General features: G+C 37.6%; 2 protein-coding genes across 7 annotated transcripts in view; one reads left to right on the plus strand and one right to left on the minus strand.

Moving 5' to 3' along the window:
* Positions 1-4,945: 4,945 nt before the first annotated feature.
* On the plus strand, positions 4,946-15,589 carry LOC117416117 (sodium-coupled monocarboxylate transporter 1-like). Its single transcript, XM_034027180.2, has 15 exons — positions 4,946-5,786; positions 6,598-6,663; positions 6,951-7,002; positions 7,169-7,236; positions 7,325-7,479; positions 8,133-8,273; positions 8,583-8,712; positions 9,034-9,122; positions 9,324-9,433; positions 10,693-10,760; positions 10,860-10,946; positions 11,261-11,472; positions 11,844-11,947; positions 13,536-13,624; positions 14,208-15,589. The coding sequence occupies exons 1-15, from the start codon at positions 5,436-5,438 to the stop codon at positions 14,340-14,342; spliced, it is 1,857 nt and encodes a 618-aa protein (XP_033883071.1). The 5' UTR covers positions 4,946-5,435; the 3' UTR covers positions 14,343-15,589.
* Positions 15,590-16,212: 623 nt separating this feature from the next.
* The window catches only part of LOC117414514 (anoctamin-4), an 83,310-nt gene continuing 77,641 nt past the window's right edge, over positions 16,213-21,881 (minus strand). For 5 of the 6 annotated variants that reach the window (XM_059027021.1, XM_059027022.1, XM_059027020.1 and 2 more), the window contains 3 exons: positions 20,783-20,888; positions 19,103-19,311; positions 16,213-16,840 (listed from right to left, as the gene is read on the minus strand). In XM_059027021.1, the coding sequence (XP_058883004.1) occupies positions 19,120-19,311; positions 20,783-20,888 (298 nt within the window). In that variant the 3' untranslated portion in view covers positions 16,213-16,840; positions 19,103-19,119. Of the gene's footprint in view, positions 16,841-19,102; positions 19,312-20,782; positions 20,889-21,881 lie in introns of those variants that run through there. The other variant, XM_059027024.1, reaches the window with a different exon arrangement.

The raw sequence follows: 21,881 nt of genomic DNA on the forward strand, positions 1-21,881 counted from the left end.
AGAGTTCATTCATTTTACCGGATATGAGGAAGGACTACCAGGGCTGCCCATGGGTGTGACAGGTCAGTGAAAGTCTCCCCATTCTGCACTTGAATTAAGGATAAAAAATGGTCCAACACAGACATCTGGGCTTCTTTATTCAAATATTTTTGGCTCCTCTGCTTCTTTATATCAAGGCTCCAAAAACAGTATTCGGACATTACATAAAACAAGTCAGAAATAAAAATCAATGGCATATTGTTATTCCAAACTGCTATTCCATAATAACAATTCCTGATCCAAATGACCATTGGAATATCTCATTAGAGACTGGAAGACATTAAAAACTGATTCTGAAAGCCGAATAAATCACCCAGCAATCCACCCTCCCACCCACGCTCCTGTAATAAATATGCCTACAAGCTGGCAGGTATGCCTAGTTCTGTTTGAGACAAGGATAACAGTTATCTTTATGCTGGGAATAGAAAAAAAAGCTTACCTCAAGGACTGCCCTGTGAAGATCAGAGGGTATTTTTCGAAGGCAATTGATCCATTAGTTGGTGGTTCAGCTTTATCCAGGATCAGCTTGGTGAGAATCTCCAGAGCCAGCTGTTGAGCAATTGGGTCACCCATCCCCAAAATCTGCTCTAAATACTGCAGGAGACTGGGGAGGAACAGCTGGGGCAGAACGAAAGGATGGGGCGAGGTAACCAGTGGTGTACCACATGGATCAGTATTAGGTCCTCTGCTATTACTAATCTACATTAATGATTTAGATTCTGGTATAGTAAGCAAACTCGTTAAATTTGTAGACGACACAAAAATAGGAGGAGTGGCAAACACTGTTGCAGCAGCAAAGGTCATTCAAAATGATCTAGACAGCGTTCAGAACTGGGCAGACACATGGCAAATGAAATTTAATAGAGAAAAATGTAAAGTATTGCATGCAGGCAATAAAAATGTGCATTATAAATATCATATGGGAGATACTGAAATTGAAGAAGGGAACTATGAAAAAGACCTAGGAGTTTATGTTGACTCAGAAATGTCTTCATCTAGACCAGGGGTGCCCAATCCTGGTCCTGGAGGGCCGATGCCCCTCCTGGCTTTTGTTGCAACTGTGCCCTAAATTACTGAATTGGACCAATCAAGCCCTTATTAGAAGCTTAATTGGTCCAATTAATCAATTTAGTGTACAGTCTGAACAAAAACCAGGAGGGCATAGGCTCTCCAGGACCAAGATTGGGCACCCCTGATCTAGACAATGTGGGGAAGCTATAAAAAAAGGCCAACAAGATGCTCGGATATATTGTGAGAAGTGTTGAATTTAAATCAAGGGAAGTAATGTTAAAACTTTACAATGCATTAGTAAGACCTCACCTAGAATATTGTGTTCAGTTCTGGTCACCTGGTTACAAAAAGGATATTGCTGCTCTAGAAAGAGTGCAAAGAAGAGCAACCAGAATTATCCCAGGCTTAAAATGCATGTCGTATGCAGACAGGCTAAAAGAATTGAATCTATTCAGTCTTGAACAAAGAAGACTACGTGGCGATCTAATTCAAACATTAAAAATCCTAAAAGGTATAGACAATGTCGACCCAGGGGACTTCTTTGACCTGAAAAAAGAAACAAGGACCAGGGGTCACAAATGGAGATTAGATAAAGGGGCATTCAGAACAGAAAATAGGAGGCACTTTTTTACACAGAGAATTGTGAGGGTCTGGAACCAACTCCCCAGTAATGTTGTTGAAGCTGACACCCTGGGATCCTTCAAGAAGCTGCTTGATGAGATTCTGGGATCAATAAGCTACTAACAACCAAATGAGCAAGATGGGCTGAATGGCCTCCTCTCGTTTGTAAACTTTCTTATGTTCTTATGTTCTTATGTTCTTAAAAGGAGCATTTCAAAACAGTTTCTCACATGTCCAGTCTTGTACCTGTTAAAATAAATTACATATTGTACCATACAATGTTAAAAAAAAAAGAAACAGTTTCTCAGTTTGCATGTTAGTTTCAGGAAGTCTGATACACTTGGACCTCCTAGTTCATTTCAACTGAGGAGTGACATTTTCCCCACCCCTTTAATGCTTTTCTGTCCTATCATTAAACCTAATGACTGACATGTTTGCAGCCAGCAACATGCTTTGAACCCAAAGACGAGTTGGAGACTGATTCTGCCTGCTAAAGAAATAATTTAGACAGTACATTGATTCCATTTCACTTACCTGTTCAAACCGATTCATACTGAAGATCTTCTCTGCAAAAGGCAAAATTAAATCGTGGTCCATTCCACTTCTAAAACCCTGCAAATAAAGGTGGCAGAAGATTTTATAGAAAGAGCAGAAAACATTTTCTTCTACAAAACGTGTGTTCTCTATTGGTGCCTTCACAACATAGGTTTAAACCATACCTTTTTAATGGTTTCCTCTATCAAAGTGCCAGGCAAGGTGTGGCGGAGTGTCCCGTCCCTTTGTTTATTATTTTATATTATGATTTATATGTTTATGACAGCAAAAGCGATATTATTTCTTATTGTTTATTATTTGTTATTGTAAAAACAACCAAAGTGGAAATGTGTATACAATACAAAAATTGATGGCTGTTTAAATATCGTACCTTTAACATAAGGAAAGCAAAACTTTCAGCAGCAAAATTCTGTATGTGCTGTCTTGTGTGGGCCAACAGTGTACTGTACAAACTGTAAAACAGAAGAAAAAAATGTATGTGTGTGTATGCGTTGTAAAAGAGTGGTAGTGTGGTGCTACTGGACACCGGTATCTTCACAGACTGGAGTGAACACGTCACTGATTCAGGTGAATAATTTTATTTACAATATTTACAACAAAACACACTTAATTGCGCTTATTTCCCCTGTACGGGCCACTAACTATCTCACTTCTTCTCCCCTCTCTATGCAACGGTGAGACGACCAAGTGGTGACAGGCTTAGCCTGCAAATGTCCCAAGTCCACAAGACAGGTAAGTTGGGTTTGGGCTCCCTCTGGAGGAGCACACCAGGAACTCAGGTAAGTAACAGCTGGGGCTCCCTCTGGTGGAGTGAGCCAGGAACACAGGTGAGTAGTTGTTGGGCTCCCTCTGGTGGAGTGAGCCAGGAACACAGGTAAGTACTGGTTGGGCTCCCTCTGGTGGAGTGAGCCAGGAACACAGGTAAGTACCGGTTGGGCTCCCTCTGGTGGAGTGAGCCAGGAACACAGGTAAGTACAGGTTGGGCTCCCTCTGGTGGAGTGAGCCAGGAACACAGGTAAGTACAGGTTGGGCTCCCTCTGGTGGAGTGAGCCAGGAACACAGGTAAGTACCGGTTGGGCTCCCTCTGGTGGAGTGAGCCAGGAACACAGGTAAGTACCGGTTGGGCTCCCTCTGGTGGAGTGAGCCAGGAACACAGGTAAGTACCGGTTGGACTCCCTCAAATGATTATCTCCTGGAACACAGAAAAGAACAGCGCATCCTCTGCAAGAGGCTGCCTGGAAGACAGCAAGGGAAAGTCCACAATATGCAATAGTGTTCCAACTACAGCCAGGTTTCCAAACACCTACAAGTGAAGCTGAGTCTCTATTTTCCTACCATGACTGTATGGAAAGCCAGGAAGAAACAGCAATAATAAAATTATTACAACACCACGGTCTTGTGTTTGGCAGTTTCCTTCAAACGTACACCCTTCCTGCTTAGAAGTGTATCGCTGCTCCAGCAGCCTGTAATCCAACCGGGTTAAGCCAGTCCTGGTCCTGTAAATTACTCTTGGTGTGTAATCGCTGCTCCTGCAGCTGGAAACCACGCAGTATTTTTAACCAGTCCCACTCATATAAACAACACACTTGGTCAAAGTATTGTTGCTCCTGCAGCTGGTAAACAGACAGTGTTGATACCGTGACTGCGCCACATAAATAACAGGTCTCCTGGTAGATGTGGCGTAGACAACGGAATACTGTATTATAGTTCAATCTGCACTACGAAACAAAACCAAACAATTCAAAACAAAAATCTGCCTCACCAAGAGGTAAAAACGCTCAATGCTAGACTTTCACAAAATAGCAATGATTGAAACAAAACGCACTTACTATCTCTTTCCCAACACAGGAATACTTCTCCAAGGCTTGCATAAGCAGGACAACCGGGCAGAGTTCCCCACAATCACTCAAACCCCGATTGTTCTGCCCAGCTTCCTTTTAAACCGTCTAACCCCGCCTTTCCAATCAATAGAGGATTCTGGGTTGTGTAGTTTTTCCCCAGTGATGCCATTTCTTAAAGGCGCCACTGCTCCTTCTTCACAGTGTATATATATTCTTCCAAACGGCAGGATATATATATAACTAGATACAGCACAGAAAGCACATATAACACAAAGGACTAAGTAGCCTTGGGCTACCCCCTCATACTATACCTCTTGTACAAAGGGCAGCACTTACGGTATACACCACCAGATAGTATACTATGTGTAATACCAGCCCATAAATGTCATTTTGCATAGTCACTGTGGTCACATGCTATTGGCAACATACTCTTTGCAGAGCCAGTAAAAGACACCACTGTGACAGAACAATTACTGAACAAAATGATATAATGACTATATTCTATACATACAATAGCGAATCATCACTTTAAAATAGCACCGTGCTTAACAGATAGTGAAAAATGCTGTATTTTAAATCTTAAATACCTAAAAAAAAAACTTATCCAGTATTTTATATAAAATGGTGGTTCACCACATACTTAAAGAAGATGTCCTGCAAATTAAATCGTCTAGATGGTAAAGGAAACCTTAATGTTTAACTTGGGAAACAAATCTCAAGGAAACACCCACCAAGTGACCGCTAACTCACCTATTCAAATTAGCTGCTCTGTGTCTCCTGGTACTTAAAGACCAGGCAAAGTGCCTAGTTATTACAAGGTATGCAGAAGAGAACCTCTCAACACTGACTTGTACTGAGCACAAAGGCATTTTCTGTTCTTGACTCATATTGGGGACTTCATTAACTTGGCCAAGGACAGTCATATTGATGATAGTCTTTATTAAAAACCGATGAAAGGCACCTTTGTTTAGTTTTTTTAGTTTATACAAACTAATACCAGTACATGTTTGGTAAAACAACAGTAAGGGATAATGATTTAGAGCTGCAGTATTAGAGATGGTATGAAACCTCTGTGTCAGCCTCCTCTGATTACCTGCTTTTCTTTTTTGTAGTGAGATAACAAAAGATCATTTTAAACAGATATTTTAAGCACGGGACGATTGCCGGGTTCCAGTGAATCTTGTGATAAACTATCTACAAAGATTATTTTATTTAAAGTGTTCAAGCTAGCTTCTTGTAAAGGATCTTCATTTAAACTTGTGGCAGCGTACATTGCGTATTTAGTTTGCGCAACAAATCTGTAACTTTTTATAATACACTACAGAAAACAGAAAGAACATTTTTTGTAGATTCAGTGCTGAAGACACCATGTCAGCCTCTTCTGCTGTTGGTGCATTTGTTGTGTGGGACTATGTGGTCTTTGCAGGAATGCTGCTCATTTCAGCAGCTATTGGAATATACTATGCTATAGCTGATGGCGGACAGAAGACCTCTAAGGATTTCCTGATGGGAGGCAGAAGTATGACTGCAGTCCCGGTGGCTCTGTCCCTGACGGCCAGCTTCATGTCTGCTGTGACTGTACTTGGCACGCCGTCCGAAGTTTATAGGTTTGGGGCAATGTTTGGTATCTTTGCCATTACATACACCTGTGTGGTGATCATCAGCGCAGAGATTTTTCTTCCTGTCTTCTACAGATTAGGAATCACCAGTACTTATGAGGTATTTTTTAAAAAAAATGTTGTTTCTCTTAACTGTAAGGAGATATGTGTCATTTTTCTGTGCTGTAATGGTAACCTAAAAGCATAGAAAGGTGTAATAATGCATAGTGAAAGCACAGTAAAACATAGATAAGCATTGTAAACCAAATTTAAAAACATGGCAAACCATGTTAAACTAAATGCACAATGAAACCATGGGTAAACTGCAAATCAGTGCCCATTTACTGTGGTAAACTTTTATAAGGGAAGGCATGAGTTATTTAATTAAGTAAAGGACGTTTTGCCATATTCACTCTCTTTAAATATACCTGTTTCATATTTACCTTTTACTCTTAACATTACTTTTTATATTGCCCATCCCTTAGACCAGGATATTTAAGAGGCATTTTTACCACAACTTAATACTGAACAAGGACCAGAAGTGGAGATAAAACTGAGAATATTATTCTCTCTGTGCAGCTTTCCTTCATTAATAAGAGGTAGTAGGCTGTACCTGAGAATTGTGTTATATTCTGGACAAAATACAGTAATGTTCCCAAAAAAGAGAAAGGCTAGGTGCTGGGAATAAGATAACAGATTTAAAGTTCAACAGTTGCTGAGAAGAAAAGTGCCTTTTTCAATGTATGCAGCATTTATATTATCTATATTAATTGAAAACAATTATTGTGAGCAGAGCAGTTATTTGAACATTTTGGGGGGGGGGGGGTGGACTCAACATTTTTTTTAATTTCCAATGTTAGTAATTTAGGTGTGTGTTAGTATGCCGTAACTGATTCTTCTTCTTCTTCTTCTTCTTCTTATTTTTTTTACAGTATTTGGAAATCCGCTTCAACAAAGTTATTCGCCTCTGTGGCACAATAATGTTTATTATTCAAACAGTAAGTTTCTTTTTGTTCTCATTGGTATTGTATTTGATATGCAATTGCTAGGCCTGAATTTACTTATTACCTCAACCTGTATTTCGATTAGTCACCCATTAAACTACTTAATCACTTGCTACCATTAATTTGAAAATAAGAAATTAGAAAGTTTATATATATATTAGATTTGGTAATCTAATGTAATGCTTTGAAAAAAGAGATGCTAAGTCAAGGGGTTACAGAACATTCCCTTGAGCTTGAGTTTATTAACCATAACATGGATATAATTGATTCTTTTTTTTCAGATTTTATATACTGGAATTGTTATTTATGCTCCAGCACTAGCTTTAAATCAAGGTCAGTATCTTCAATCTAAAAATACACATAAACATTACAAAACACTGCAATCCTTAACAGCAGGAGCAATGATCAAATGCATTGTAACATAACTGTCAATGAGGAAACTACATTATTGAAGGTTAATAATAACTAAATGTATTCATTGTAATTTATTTCTTGACAGTTACCGGGTTTCACCTGTGGGGAGCTGTGGTCTCAACTGGGGTCGTTTGTACCTTCTACTGTACTATGGTAGGGTCGTAGTCACATTGCTTTACACGTGACAGTTATAAAACTGCATCCCTCACTTGATGCTGAAATGTGGCATGTGTGGTTACAGGGAGGCCTGAAGGCTGTGGTGTGGACAGATGTATTCCAAGTTGGGGTCATGGTTGCTGGATTCACTTCTGTCGTTATTCGAGCTGTAGTGGTTCAAGGTGGAATCTCTCCCATTCTGAATGATTCGTATCACGGAGGAAGGCTGAATTTCTGGGAGTAAGTTAACAAGGTCAAGGCTGACCTCACTGTTGTCCCACTAGACCTCGTAGAAACTGTGTAGCATACTGACAGAACTATTCTATTTAAAACACGTTACAACTATTAGAAATATTGACACAGTCCCTGAGTGGCTCACCTGGTTGAAGCGTGGTGCACCGGGTGAGGATTGGAGGACATCCACTGAATCTTTGGGTCTCCTGAGCCATGTGGGGAATTGCTGCGATGAGGAGAAAAGCAATTGGGCATTCCAAACTGGGAGAAAAATTGGTGGAAAAAATATAATTGGACGCACTAAAATAAAAAAACTGAACTATTGACATAATCTTTCAATTGCAGTAAATAAAGAAATAAAATAAAGCTCTTTTAAACTTTTTTGTACAGTACAAGAGAATGCATTGAGATACTTGTATATTTGCCATAATATAGTATTTTAATGGAATGTTTACTGTATGGTTAATAATTACCCTTGTTTTAGACAGTAGTAGCAACTTACCTGCATACAAACTCTCACAGGATGTGTTTCTGTTCAATATAAAGTAGACAATATTGAATTACAATTGATGACCAAGCCTTTGAAAAAGATAGTGACAGAAGTTCACTAGAGATTGGTATGAATTAAATATAATTTTCTTGAAAACTGTGTATTATAGCTTTGATCCCAATCCTTTAAGAAGACATACATTTTGGACTATCGTATTTGGGGGCACCTTTACCTGGACTGGGATATATGGAGTCAACCAAGCACAAGTGCAGCGATACATCTCCTGCAAAACCCGCTTCCATGCAAAAATGTGAGAAACACTGACGGTCCTCTTAATGAGGCAATGGCTGAACTGTTTGAACTCTGACTGTTCATAAGTTTTAAGAATAGCTAGCGTAAATTGCCATTTTTTACTGTCCAATTCCTTACCCTTTTAAGGTGTTTGCATTGTGGTTCAATTAAAATATATGAAACAGATAATAATATTAGTCTTTCTTTCATCAGCATCATATCTGTAAACCTTCAGTTTTTACAGTATGTGTGGGTGAACTAAGAAAAAAATTGTTAAAAAAATGATGTAAAACTTTTAACCTGAAAGTGAAGTTTATTACGATGGCAGGTCTCTCTATGTGAATCTCCTTGGACTCTGGGCGATCCTGGCCTGTGCTGTGTTCGCAGGCTTGTGTTTGTACTCGGTGTATAAGGATTGCGACCCCTGGACTGCAAACATCGTGTCAGCACCAGACCAGGTACAAAGCCAACACTCCTCTTGAATGGGAGATTGCAAGATAGATACTAAATAACCACACGAAAATAATAATCCACAGAATGTAAAGGTTAATGTAAATCAGTGTTGGAATATATATTTTAAAAAATGCTACTGATGATGAAAAATAATATAAATAAACTAATGAAGAAATGAATATATAAAAGAAAGAAAAAACATACTATATGACCTTGCGACCAGCTCGTTATCAACATCAACTCACCATTACTATGAGGGATTATGCTGTATGTTTATGCTTCAAAGAAGCTTTTGCCAGTGAGTAACTTTCACACATTATTTCTAGCTAATGCCATACCTGGTGCTGGACCTCCTAAGAGATTTCCCTGGAGTTCCCGGGCTCTTTGTGGCATGTGCGTATAGTGGAACATTAAGGTAAACACGTTTTTTTTCTGTGGATAATATAAAGTTCTGTAGCAAAACTAGAAAAAAAAAAGTACAGTCACTATCTTCAGTACTGTAGGTTTGTGGATCAAGCAATTGGACCAGTTATATGAAGGAAAACCCTCAGTACTATTGTCAGATCCCAGTTTTAAAGGCTTTTAAGTTAATTGTAGATATTTGTTTTTTCTACAGCACTGTTTCCTCCAGTATCAATGCCTTGGCTGCTGTAACAGTGGAGGATCTAATCAAGCCTTACTTTAATCTCTCAGAAAGGCAATTATCTTGGATTTCCAAGGGCATGAGTAAGACGTTTTATAAACCAGCATTTTAATAGTAATAGTTAATGTTTCAGTTCCAGTCCAGGTTTGTAGTATATTTAATAAATCCATTCTACTCTATCTGGTGACTGTATATTAAAAAAAAAAAGTTGTGTTCTTATCAATAGCTATACAATAGTCCGTTGTGTAATTGATTGCAGTGGGACCAGAGTAACGGCAGATCATTTTCTTGTTTAGAAAGATACAGGGTATTAATGCTTGTGACAGGGTAGTCGTGTGCCGTGTGGGTGCGTGCATTCGCTGCTGAGTGACTCTGGCTACTCACCCGGATGTTGGTGGTTTTGACTTGCTTACTCAGTCTTCAGTATCCAACCCTGGTTTTCACACACACACACATGCACATACGCACATACTTAGGCAGATTTTCAGCTTCTGTAGCCCAGTTGGCTTTGGTTTTGCAGCAGCCCTGAGGTGATGCTGGAACACACCTACCTGCTCATTAGATTCCACTCCTGTCACACGCAATTTCCGACTCCGTCACCAGTTTTCTGTTTTTTTTTTCTTGCATTCACAAATCAGTCTGTTTTTATTGTGCAGTTACACAGCGCTTCCTCCAGTTTCACCTGACGAAAATGCAGCAACAACAAAGTGAACGAGATCAGCTACTGTAATGTAAAACAGTTCATCATTAAACAGTTTTAGATACTGTGATGTATTTAGTTGCTTTTGTGCATTTTCATTTGCAAGTGAACTGTTACATTAGGCCTTATCAAGCACTATATACTGCAATTTTGAATACTGACTTTGGATGCTGCATTTTCTTTTATGTTTTATGAAGTTTTGTGCATGGATAGCATTTCGATTTCATTTTGCTGTTGGGTCGTTAATGAGGAATTTTGCATACTGCTACAATAAGTACTGGATTTAAAAGTATGTAGTGTATTACAGTCCACGTGTCCACAGCCGTTTATTTTGGCAAGTGATATTTTCACAATCTTATTGTTCTGAATTAAAATACTTCTTCTGTTGAAAATATAGCACTGTACCAACAAAACCAACTACAATACATGTAAATTGAAGCCTACGTATTTTAAAACACAGCTCTTTCAGCTATGTATTTTTGACATTTTGTATCGTTTTTGTGTTCCCTGAAAAATGGGTTGGAATAGGCCAAAATGGAATAATCAGATATGCTTCACACTCTTGTAACCATCGCTAAAGTCAAAATTTTATAGGGTCGGATATGTGAGTGCTGACCAGTTTAAACCCTTTCTCTGTTACAGGTTTACTATATGGGGTTTTGTGTATTGGGATGGCAGCGCTAGCCTCTCTAATGGGCAGTCTCCTACAGGTATGGAAGCTACAGTATGTAGGTGTCAGGATGGTATTTTCCAGGATTTACAGAATCGATATGAGTTATATATATATTTATGCCTGCTTTCCTCTGCAGGCAGCGCTCAGTGTTTTTGGGATGATTGGAGGTCCGCTGTTGGGATTGTTTGCTTTGGGCATTCTCTTTCCTTGGGCCAACCCCACAGTAAGTGCAGTGTAATTTCTGTCCCCAGAAATCAGGATCTTTCAGGGAAACTTATTTTTGCTTCAGTGACCCCTAGTGGTCATTTTCTTCACAACACGAGGGAGACGAGCCTGGTTGGGCTTTGTCCCCAAAGTTCACAAGCTTGGTAACAGGAATACAATTATTTAAAACTTTAAAAAAGCACAAAAAAACAAACAAATAAATTACTGCATATTTTAAAATGTAGCATTTCCAGAACCCATAAATATTACAAAAGTCCGTTTGCCATGACACTCCCCAGTTTGAAAACAACTCAGAGTGTTCTATCCCTTCAGGGAGGACTAGTTGGCCTTGTATGTGGATTTGCTGTTTCCCTCTGGGTTGGAATCGGCTCTCAGGTGTACTCCGCATTACCTGAGAGTACCAGGCCTCTGCACCTCAGCACAGCCGGCTGTAACCTCAGCACCCCCGCAGTGGATTCTAACTGGACGGCAATGACAGAAATGACACCACTGACAACCACACTGCTGAACGAAGCAGCTGACAGGTTAGTGCTTGATGTAAATTCTACTTCGTGGTAGATCTGCAGTCACACAACCTTGGATCTGCATCATGCATTTTAACAACTAGGCAACAAAGCAGGGTTAGACGAGGAGCTGGCAGATTCAAATCCTGTTCACCTCAAGTTGCCGATTTTGTGTGGGGGCCCATATGGAGCGCTGCATTGGCCACATGGGCTTGGAAAATTATTGGGTGTATTTGCCTCACTGTGCCACAGTGCAGAGTAGCTACAGGGTTCAGTAGCTGCCTAGGTTTTCCGGAGGCACCTGCTAATCTTAAATCCTCCTGTGCTGGTACATTAGGTCATCGGGGATGTGAGATTTAAACTGAGCATACAACATTTGTCTTTATTTCCAGACCCTACCTGGTTGATCACTGGTACTCATTGTCCTACCTCTACTTCAGTACAGTTGGAACTTTGGTTGTTCTTGCAGTTGGTCTCATTGTCAGTCTCTTGACAGGTAGGCACTAACCTCCCACTCCTGTATAACCACATCATATTCCTTTTGGTGCAGTGCACAAGAGTACTGTGTGTTATATTCGATTCAATAATGGAAGTAAAACAGTTAAGCAAGCTTGCAATTGAGACTATTCAGTTTGTTTAAACATGAATGATTTATTTGTACAAAAAAAAAAAATTTAATAGCAAAGCATTCAAAGCAACTTCTATAACATTAAATATAAGAGATATTGGAGGAGAGTCTGATTACTGTGTGTGATTACCAGGTGTTGACTTTAATCAGCAGGTAGGTGTGTTCCAGCGGGGCGTCACGTCTCACAGTCATTTAGCTTAAAACTACTGCAAGTTACATGCAATTACAATGTGGACACTTTCCTAGTTTCCCATAAACAAAACAAACAAGAAACAAACATTAAGTTGTGGTTTATAAAAAGGCACTGCTTCATTCCTGCAATATCTGATTCCATAGCACATATATTTTCCAGTACTATAGCATGTGACTTCTTTAATATTACATACTTGCTTAAAAGGACTTAGAAATGGATACCATAAGTTCCCACAATTACAATAGGAACTCTTTCATAGTTTCCTAAGGACCAATCAAATTATACTGCATGTAATCAGATTCATAAAATAAATACCTTAATTATTTCTAGAACAGCTTTTTAAACTATCATGTCTATAGTAAAATATGTGTTATCTAATTACATGCACGCATAGATTTCAACTTCATATCATGATTACCTTTAAGGCAACAAGACTGTGGTACGACTAAACAGCTTGGAAGCCATTTTGAAGACAAATTTAGTGGGGTAAAGCTCTTGATTTGATGTGGTTTTGGAATAAAGGAGGCAGTTGTTAAGCACTGTCTTCTTGGTGTCTATGAATTTAAGAATGATCTTAAAATCAGTTCTTATGACTTTTTTTTTGTTTTATAATTATAACTTGCCATATCACTCTTTTGGTATACAACATGGTGGATAGGGCTTTAATTGAGGCCATTTTAGTCATTCTTAATGTTGCTTATTTATTACCAATTTGTTAGATTCGGGATATCTTTATTTAGTCACAGCGTTTCTTTAATTTCTCTGAACTTTCCTTATTACCTATTGTGTTTGAAATCTTAACATTTTCCTAAATATCTTTACCATTATGGTTCTATTGGCCCTTCCAGGACCTTTGAGAGCCATGCAGTCTGGATTGTTAAAGTTTGCCAAGAGGTCTTCCTTTGAAGCAAAGGTGTTAAGGGTTACCCTGCTATGTGTTGTTCTCGTTTAGTTCCTGAATAAATTAATCAATGAAGCCTTTTGTCAGAACACTAGTCAAAGTGTCTCTGAATTTTAAAAGTGATTACTTAGATTACTTAGTCTGTATGTTAATGAAGGCATTGAAATTTATTAATTTGTGTTTTATTGCATATTCATTTGATTTGAACTTTTATGATGGTAGTACTTCATTTACTGTTACACAATCTTGAAGAGGTCCAGACTATCAGTATTCTGTATTGTAAGGCTGCAGGATTGATGTCATATATAATTTTAAAAAAAAATAGCATTAATGGTCTTTGCTTTTTTTCCTGTTTCTGAAAGGAGGAAGAAAACAGCATTTGGAGTATGGAAAAACATTAGTAAAGGAAGATCTTATATTCTACAGTCTTTTCTCTTCTTATAAAGCCAGTGTAAGTGACATGCATCATCATTTAGTCAAGCATACTGGGGTCTGCCCTTATTCAAGTTTGCTGTGGTATACCATGGTAATAGCATAGTGTAGTACAGCTTATTGAAAACATGGTAAAGCACAGACAAGCATGGCAAGAAAAGATCATGGCAAAGCTTGGTAAATACGTATCCATGGTAAACACATTTTAAACACTGAATGTGCAAAATTACCTTGTTAGACTGGAGCAAGTGTGAGTTATTTAAGGGATGTAAAAACAACAGTACATTAAGGTACAAAGCCAACCATGTTCACCAGTCAGTCACCAATATATATATATATATATATATATATATATATATATATATATATATATATATATATATATATATATATATATATACACACACATATTTACGATTTACATGTTTACAATTTGTATAGTAGACAAACTAAACATTAATATTTAAAAAAAAGATAATGTCTTGGATTAAACAGGGTTGACTTTGATGATACTACTACTACGACTAATACAATAATAATAATAATAATAATAATAATAATAATAATAATAATAATAATGTGTTATGCATGCTTGTTTCTAGGATGAAAAACAGGTTGAAATGTTGAACTGGAAACCTTCTCCTTCCAAAGTGTCCGGAACAGTCAATCCTGCCTTCAGTGACATCGAGTTGGACTTGCCAGAAAATAAAGAAAAAGTCAATGGTGTTTGTATATAAAACCTGCAATATCCTCCAACAGAACAGAATTGTTTATACTGAGACTACACTTTGTTTTGGACCAATGTGTACATAGGTACAGTATCAGTTTGTTCTTGATTTTTTAAAAATACATATTTTTTATTGTATTTTTGATTTGTATGGAATCAATTACCGTTTCCAGACGACAGTCCAGTAAGGGAATTGTACATTTAGTGCTCCTTTATTAAAAACTGTTCTTGTTTTAATGTAAAACTACAATGCTGAAGCTTATCATTTCCAACTTGTCTACAAAACACACACAATTACAGCAAGCTCATTCCTCAATCACACAAAACCACAGTATATCTTTCTGTATAAGCAAATTACGTTAAAAAAAAGTCACAGAAACAGGCTGAAAAGTGAGCAAAATAAATCAGCCAAGGGTCCCTTCTCAAAACTACTCCTATTTCATAGTAAAGGAACTTGGCCCATTAATAGTTCTCAGTCCTTACAGCTGTACACTGGTGGGACTTATAGCTGAAATTGCCATTTTTCTGCTGTTGGAACTAAATCTCAGATAAATCATGCTTCTGCCAGTTAGCATGGAGTTTTCACACCCATTACTATATTTTTTAAATATCAGAATTGAAACAAATACTTTCTGAATCAAAATACACTGCTTGGTAATTCTAATGCAATTAGATATCCCCATTTCACACATATTTGGTCACCGAAGAGCAATTGGATGAACTACACCCATCCGATTTTCCTAACCCATGGAAGCACGAAGGCCAATGCAGCACTCCCTGTTGGTCCTGGGCCAAGATCACCAATTTGAAGAAAACAACATTTGTACTGCCCTGGCATGATCTACATACACTCCTTAGTTCCCATGCACTTCTGTTTCCACGAGTACTGTTTAATCAACCTAAAAACTCATACATTGCAATCCCAATGCAATTCCAGTATGTATGTTTGTAACATTCAAAACTGATAGGCTGCAGTATGAATTATTTTTAAAACACATACATATATCACATCTATATATAAACCACTGTTCTGGTTTGATAATTTGCTATTTTAGAAAGTTTATGGCAGTTCTGAACTAGACCATTGGACTGCATAGCAATTATGGTCCAATCGTAAAATGAAGTTTGTGCATTTGGATAGTCATCAATTGCAATTCCAGCTCAGATGTATTCTTTGTTAACATACAGTGTTCTTGAAAGCTTGTGTTTTAAACATGTTTGTCTGATAAAAGGTATCAAAATCAATACAATGTACTATAGCACATGATATTCCAGATTAAAGTGTGGTATGTTTTGTGGATTTCATTTGTATTTAAACCATTCAAGAATATGTTTTTGACTCACGCTTTAAATTGAACAAATTCTGTCCACAATGGGGATTTGTTATGTATTTAAACAGTCAATACAGCAAACAGAACACAAAGGAGTTTTTTGAGAAACCCGAAGGATACTGATTGATTGAATGGGAATAAAAAAAAAAGTCTTAATGGACCTAACCCCCTGCATTTAACCATTAAATACACAACATATGCTTTTTTCTGAGTTATTTCAGCAAGGGCTACATTACGAGAACACAAGAAGATAAATTAAATAACTGGCTCCTCAATCTGTTAACAATCCAGCAAAATTATGTCTTCAGTGCCAAGATTTAATGGAGGGGGGTATTTTAGTTTTTCCAGTTCATTGAAAAGAGACCTGCCCTATTGCCAAATGACTCCATAGTCAAGGGCAATGCTACATGAAGAATATACAATATACTGCAAAAATGTACAGAAAGATCCATGAGACAATTTCAAAACCCAAGCCATACATGTGGGTTTGTAACAGGTAGACACATTTTGAAGAAGGCATTTGAGCATTTTAACGACACTTGCCACTGGTAAAGTTCAGATGCATATTTATTTTACATTTGTATTGCATCACACTATACAAGCAGTAAACATTGCTTCATGTTCGTGAACTGATTCTTAATTTAATGAAAATTCAACATTCTCTTAAATATCTGGCTATTCACAATTAAGCAATATATGTCATACCATCAATCTTTTTAAAGGTCTGAAATAAAAAAGGGATAGAATTGTAAACAGGGTTTTTGTTGAATACAATGGAAGAGTGTATAGTATGTTACAGCAGACAGACCATTTACTTACATACAAGCTTCCATTTGTTATTTACTGTACATTCAGTCACTGAAGGTATAACAAACTGTAATGGAAGAAGACGCAACGTCTGAGAAAAGTAGCAAACTGTTGTAAAATGGCCAGTCATACAACATGTCATCAAAGTACAAATTGTTGCATTGAATAGTAACATGCTTGCAGTGTTACAAACAGTTAAAATTGTATTGGTTGATTGCAAAACGTGTTCACAGTACACCCCTTGGTAAATGTGCTGATCAGCTTGCCTTGTAAAACATCACCTGACATGCATTGAGGTTGCATTGATTCATTCTCCAGAAGCGAATGGGCTTCAGAGCAGGAACACGTAAACAGAGGACGTAGGTTAAATCTGTAAATAAAAAAAGAAATAAATCAACCCACAGCAATGGAAACACGACTAATGTCTGTCATTTTAGTTTTGGAACACAGGTCTGTTTCCTAGAGGGTACAAAATCTGGAACCGGGTACCTGTCGTGAAAAATACCCAGATACCCCTTTTTTGGGTTTATAATAAAAATAAAATTAAAAAATCAAAAATATGAATGTTTTAAGTGCATGATACATATTTAAATACTATACTGATGCACAATGAAAACACAACAGTTTAAGTTTTACATCAATAGCTAATTGGGCACATGCATAATGTTATTTACATTTTAAATAGTGAGCAGATAGGTTTGTTGATTGTTTGAGTAGTATTGTACATTGGGATAACAAAATACTGAGCTCAAGTCATGTGATTAAAAAAAAAAAATGCCAGGTGCTCAGTGTTTGAGTTAAAATTGCCAAAATGAGTTGATTAAGAATCTGTATAAATAGCCATTCGAAAAGACATGATTTTAATTGACACAATAACAGCGATTACAGCACAACTTCAAGAAAACAATGTTGAGGTCTTGCCGTGGCCAGCTTTTTCTCCTGACCTGAGTCCAATAGAACGTCTGTGGGACCAAATCGCCAGTGCCATCCACAGGAGACAACTACTACCAGCCAACCATCGCCAGCTGGCTGCAGCTGCACAGGAACAGTGGCGGAACATCCCACAGCAGTCTATCCAGAGGCTGATCAGGTCTATGCGTCAACGCTGCCAGGATTGTGTTAATGCTTAGGAAGATCATACTAACTTTGTAATGTTTTCATTTTGACAGTGTGTCACGTTTTATACTGAAAACTTATGATTCTTTGATCTGTATTTTTGTTCACATTTTCTGTGATTTTTTTTTTATATCTATGTTTAAAATATTTGATTAAATTCATTAGACCTGAGTGTTGCGTTTCTTTTGTGCATCACTATACATAGAACACATACATTTAGTACCTTCAGATCTGTAGACTTGTGTGTATACTTTTTGAATACTGGAAACATAGAAATAATAATAATAATAATAATAATAATAATAATAATAATAATAATAATAATAATAATAATAAACATCTCAGTTTGAATAGTTATTAATGTTAAATGCGCTTTATGCTGCTCTAGGATTCTTTGCGACATCTAGTGGCCATATTCTGCTATTGTTTTTGTTTTAAAACATGGCATCAATGCAAAGGAGCATTGTGTGTAATTTCTTTACTAAAGCAGGAGAAAAGCAGCGACAGGGGGGAGTGAAGCGTGTCGGTGTCACGCAAATATGGTCCCCCTGGGCTAAATTTCATACATTGAAAATAAATATTTAGCTTTGCAGGATGAATTACATTTTAAGCATGATTAGTGTAAAAAAATAATTAAGTACAACAATATATTTGGGTTTAAAACATTAAAAAGGCCTGAAAGAGAATGATGGTTTAACTGGTGTTGATATAGCAATGTAAAAAATGTAACTGGCTAGATGCATTTTGAAATACAGAATTATTACAATCAGATGGCTGCACTGCCAAACCCCAAAGAGCATGGGAAAGTTTGACACATCTGAAACTGCAAAAACAAAACTTAAAAAAATAAAACAACCGCACACTCAAAATTTCCAGCTAAAAATGTCTTTACTGAGGAGTCACAATAAAAATCCCGACAGCAGAAACACGCATAAGTTAATGCAATATCACAACTACGTCAAATATCGATGCATATAATAGTCTTAAGATGAACACCAGCATAACTGATGAGAAATGAAAATAACTAGTCAAAACTGATTTATGACCACAGATATGTTAGTAAAAATATCAAAGCAATCACAATTGTGTTGAAAAAGATATTGCAGGAATATATACAACAAAGCAGAAAGCTAGGGAAAGTAATACGCTGTGTTTTAACCCCTACAGCATGTTCTGTAACACTTTAGTTATACTTTTCCTGTCATTTATTTCCTGTTTAGTGAGGTGGGGAAACATATTAGTGTTGTGCTGTGCACTGAAGTCCATAAGTTAAGAACTGTACATCAGAGCATGTGTAACACTCATACCATTCCCCAAATCAGCCTTGAAGAGTCTTTTCAGAAGCAATTTTTGCTGGACTGGTTTATACCTATGGCAAATCATGATCAAAGAAGAAACAACAGAGAATCATACAGTCCACACACAATAGGACATTAAACAGGAAAGAACACTTTACTGTTACTGTCTAAACTTAGAGACATGCTATATAATGGTACAGTAGTTAACTAAATGCTACCTTATTCAGTGTTATGTTTAGGGCCACTCATTGTGATGAGATTTTCCATTCTTCTTCCTCTCATTCCTTTCTTTCTGAAGGCGATCAAGCTCTGCCTCATACATCATTTCCTGAATCAGGTACTTTTCCCGGCGCATTCGATCCCTCAGGTCTTTCGGTAGGTCTGGGATCAGGTAGGAAATCAGATTTTTTATGGTAAAAACCATGTGCTAAAAAGGGAGATGAAAGGAACCAAATGCTTTAGTTTAGTGTGCTACTGAGCCTCTATTTTCTGCACACTTCCACTATTTTAACTACAATCTTGAGATGACATGAGAACAATCTAGATTTTTTTTTTTTGGAAAAGCCTGTTGCTACCACTGTTATAAAGAGGGAGAACTGTGTCAATATTATGTTATGTGGTGGTAAACGATACAAATAAAATATATATTGTACCATTATGGTGGCACCACAGACTGGTAACATTATTTTCAATTGTGGGCAGAAAGATGAATGGTTAAACATATTAATCCAGAAGTAGGCATTGACAGTTATGGGCTATGGGGAGGTGGGGGTGTAATTGCAGAACATTCTGCACATGTATGTATGACTGGTACTTGCACAGCTGTGAACATGTTGTTATATTTTTATGTCCTGTTTAAACAAGCAGTCTAACAGCCTCAGAAGAATCAATCAGCCACTGTGAATATTACATTTTATCTCAGAAATACACGTCCATTTGTGGCTAGCAGCTGGTGGCATAACTTATATAGTATAGTGTTTCCATTTAAATTATGGAAATAATGTGACACTATAAATATATATTTTTTACTTTTATGCAATGATAGCCTGCACTCAGAATGGAAGCGCTACCAGGATATACAGTAATTCTTGATTTGTAGCAGATTGTTATTAATATATATTCTTTTCAATGCAGCACAGTAACAATGCTATGGTATATATTAATAAAAAAGAAAACTACCCAGTATATATATTATTGACTATTATGACTTAATGTTATGGTGTATCAACAATCTTAATATTTGTGGATGAGAATGTATTTTATGTGTGTGTAAAAGCAAGCAGCTAAGAAATGATCGGGGCTCCTGAGTGGCGTATCCGGTAAAGGCACTCTGCGTGGAGTGCAGGATGCGCCCTATAGCCTGGAGGTCACTGGTTCATGTCTAGGCTATTCCACTGCTGACCATGGATGGGAGTTCAGAGGGGGCAGCTCACAATTGGCCGAGTAGGGTCTAGGTCGGCCAGGGTGAGTTTCGTGAGTCAGCATGATGTACACGCAGAGCAACTGACGATTCAATTACTTTCAGATTGTCTAAAGTCTGCGCAGTAAAGTATAGAAATATTTCGGTTTTGAGGTGGCTGATGATGGAATATTAAACAATATAAGAAGACCTTGTTTTTCTCCATGGATATTGTGACACAAAGCACCACTAAGATAAAGTAAGTGATTGCTTTTCTTATGTAAATATCAGTTACATATGTTTGACACTGCAATTGTGTTATTATATTTCTGTGTTATGGAAAACTTTTGCATTATCAATATCGATATCGAAATATGTGCACGATATCAATATACGATTTTCATATCATTGCCCACCCCTACTTATAACTGTTTAAACTGGATGAATGATCATTTCAGTAATTTCTCATTAATAGATTGTAGAGAAAAAAGGTGCTTACCTCAAACACAATGATGAAAGCTAGCCGTGCTGCTAGAACATGCCAGAACTGTAGTGTGTAGCTGTAAGGATCTTTGGAATTAGGAGGGTCTCTATAATCTCTGTATCTGAGGAGGAAGAAAATAGGGCTTCTGAATGTGCTTCATAAGTGTATGGGATTTAGCTCTTGACTTTAATTACTTAAAATAGGCCACTTAAAAAATGCATTTTATTACTCATCATAAGCCAAGACTCCGCGCGTAGCAACGTTGGTCACCACAGTTAATACAATTGTAACTTAATGATGCTTGCCAGTACAGCCATTTTAATTATGGTAACAAATTGCATGGCAATCTGGTGACATTATATAGCGTAGAAATTGTGTATTTGTTAAAGGTACCATGCATGAATAATATTAAAAAAGATATACAAATAAACAAGGTATGTCATTAACATACAGGTAGTGGACGAAAAAATGGAAACACCTGGGTAAATGAGGGACATCAAGTGTATTGAAAGCAAGGGCTTCCACACAGCTGTGGCTCATGCGTTAATTAAACAAATAACATCCCAGCATGCTTAGGGTCATGTATAAAAATGCTGGACAGGCCGGGTTGCCTATAATTATGGCTAGCATGGCTGCAAGAGGAGACCTCAGTGACTTTGAAAGAGGGGTGATTGTTGGGGGGGCGTTTGGCAGGAGGTTCAGTGACCAAGACAGCTCAACTTGCTGATGTTTCACGAGCAACGGTGTCTAAGGTGATGTCGGCATGGAACTCCGAGGGAAAGACATCATCGGCAAAGGGCAACAGTGGGCGGAAGCGCATACTCCAGGATTGTGATATCCGTGCATTAATTCGAAGTGCAAGGCAAAACAGACGAGCAACTGCATATCAATTGACTGCAAATTTCAACCTGGGGCGCGAGCAGCCAGTTTAATCAAAAATGGTCTGCCGAGAACTCCACAGAGCGGGACACCATAGTGGCCCACACCCTATTAAGTGACTTTACATTGGTGTTTCCATTTTTTTGTCCACTATCTGTACATCTTCTGCAAAATATAAAATTGATTTAAAACACCAAATAATATGGTGCTCTGGGACCATGCTGTAATTTATCGT

Source organism: Acipenser ruthenus, chromosome 7 (genome assembly GCF_902713425.1).
Source record: "Acipenser ruthenus chromosome 7, fAciRut3.2 maternal haplotype, whole genome shotgun sequence".
NCBI classification, from domain to species: Eukaryota; Metazoa; Chordata; class Actinopteri; order Acipenseriformes; family Acipenseridae; genus Acipenser; species Acipenser ruthenus.

Bases quoted from the DNA above. Each gene is read 5' to 3' on its own strand.
- LOC117416117 (XM_034027180.2), top strand. From the start codon at position 5,436: ATGTCAGCCTCTTCTGCTGTTGGTGCATTTGTTGTGTGGGACTATGTG. The intron at 7,237-7,324 runs GTAGGGTCGTAG...GTGTGGTTACAG, and splicing joins GTACCTTCTACTGTACTATG to GGAGGCCTGAAGGCTGTGGT. The intron at 8,713-9,033 runs GTACAAAGCCAA...CATTATTTCTAG, and splicing joins TCGTGTCAGCACCAGACCAG to CTAATGCCATACCTGGTGCT.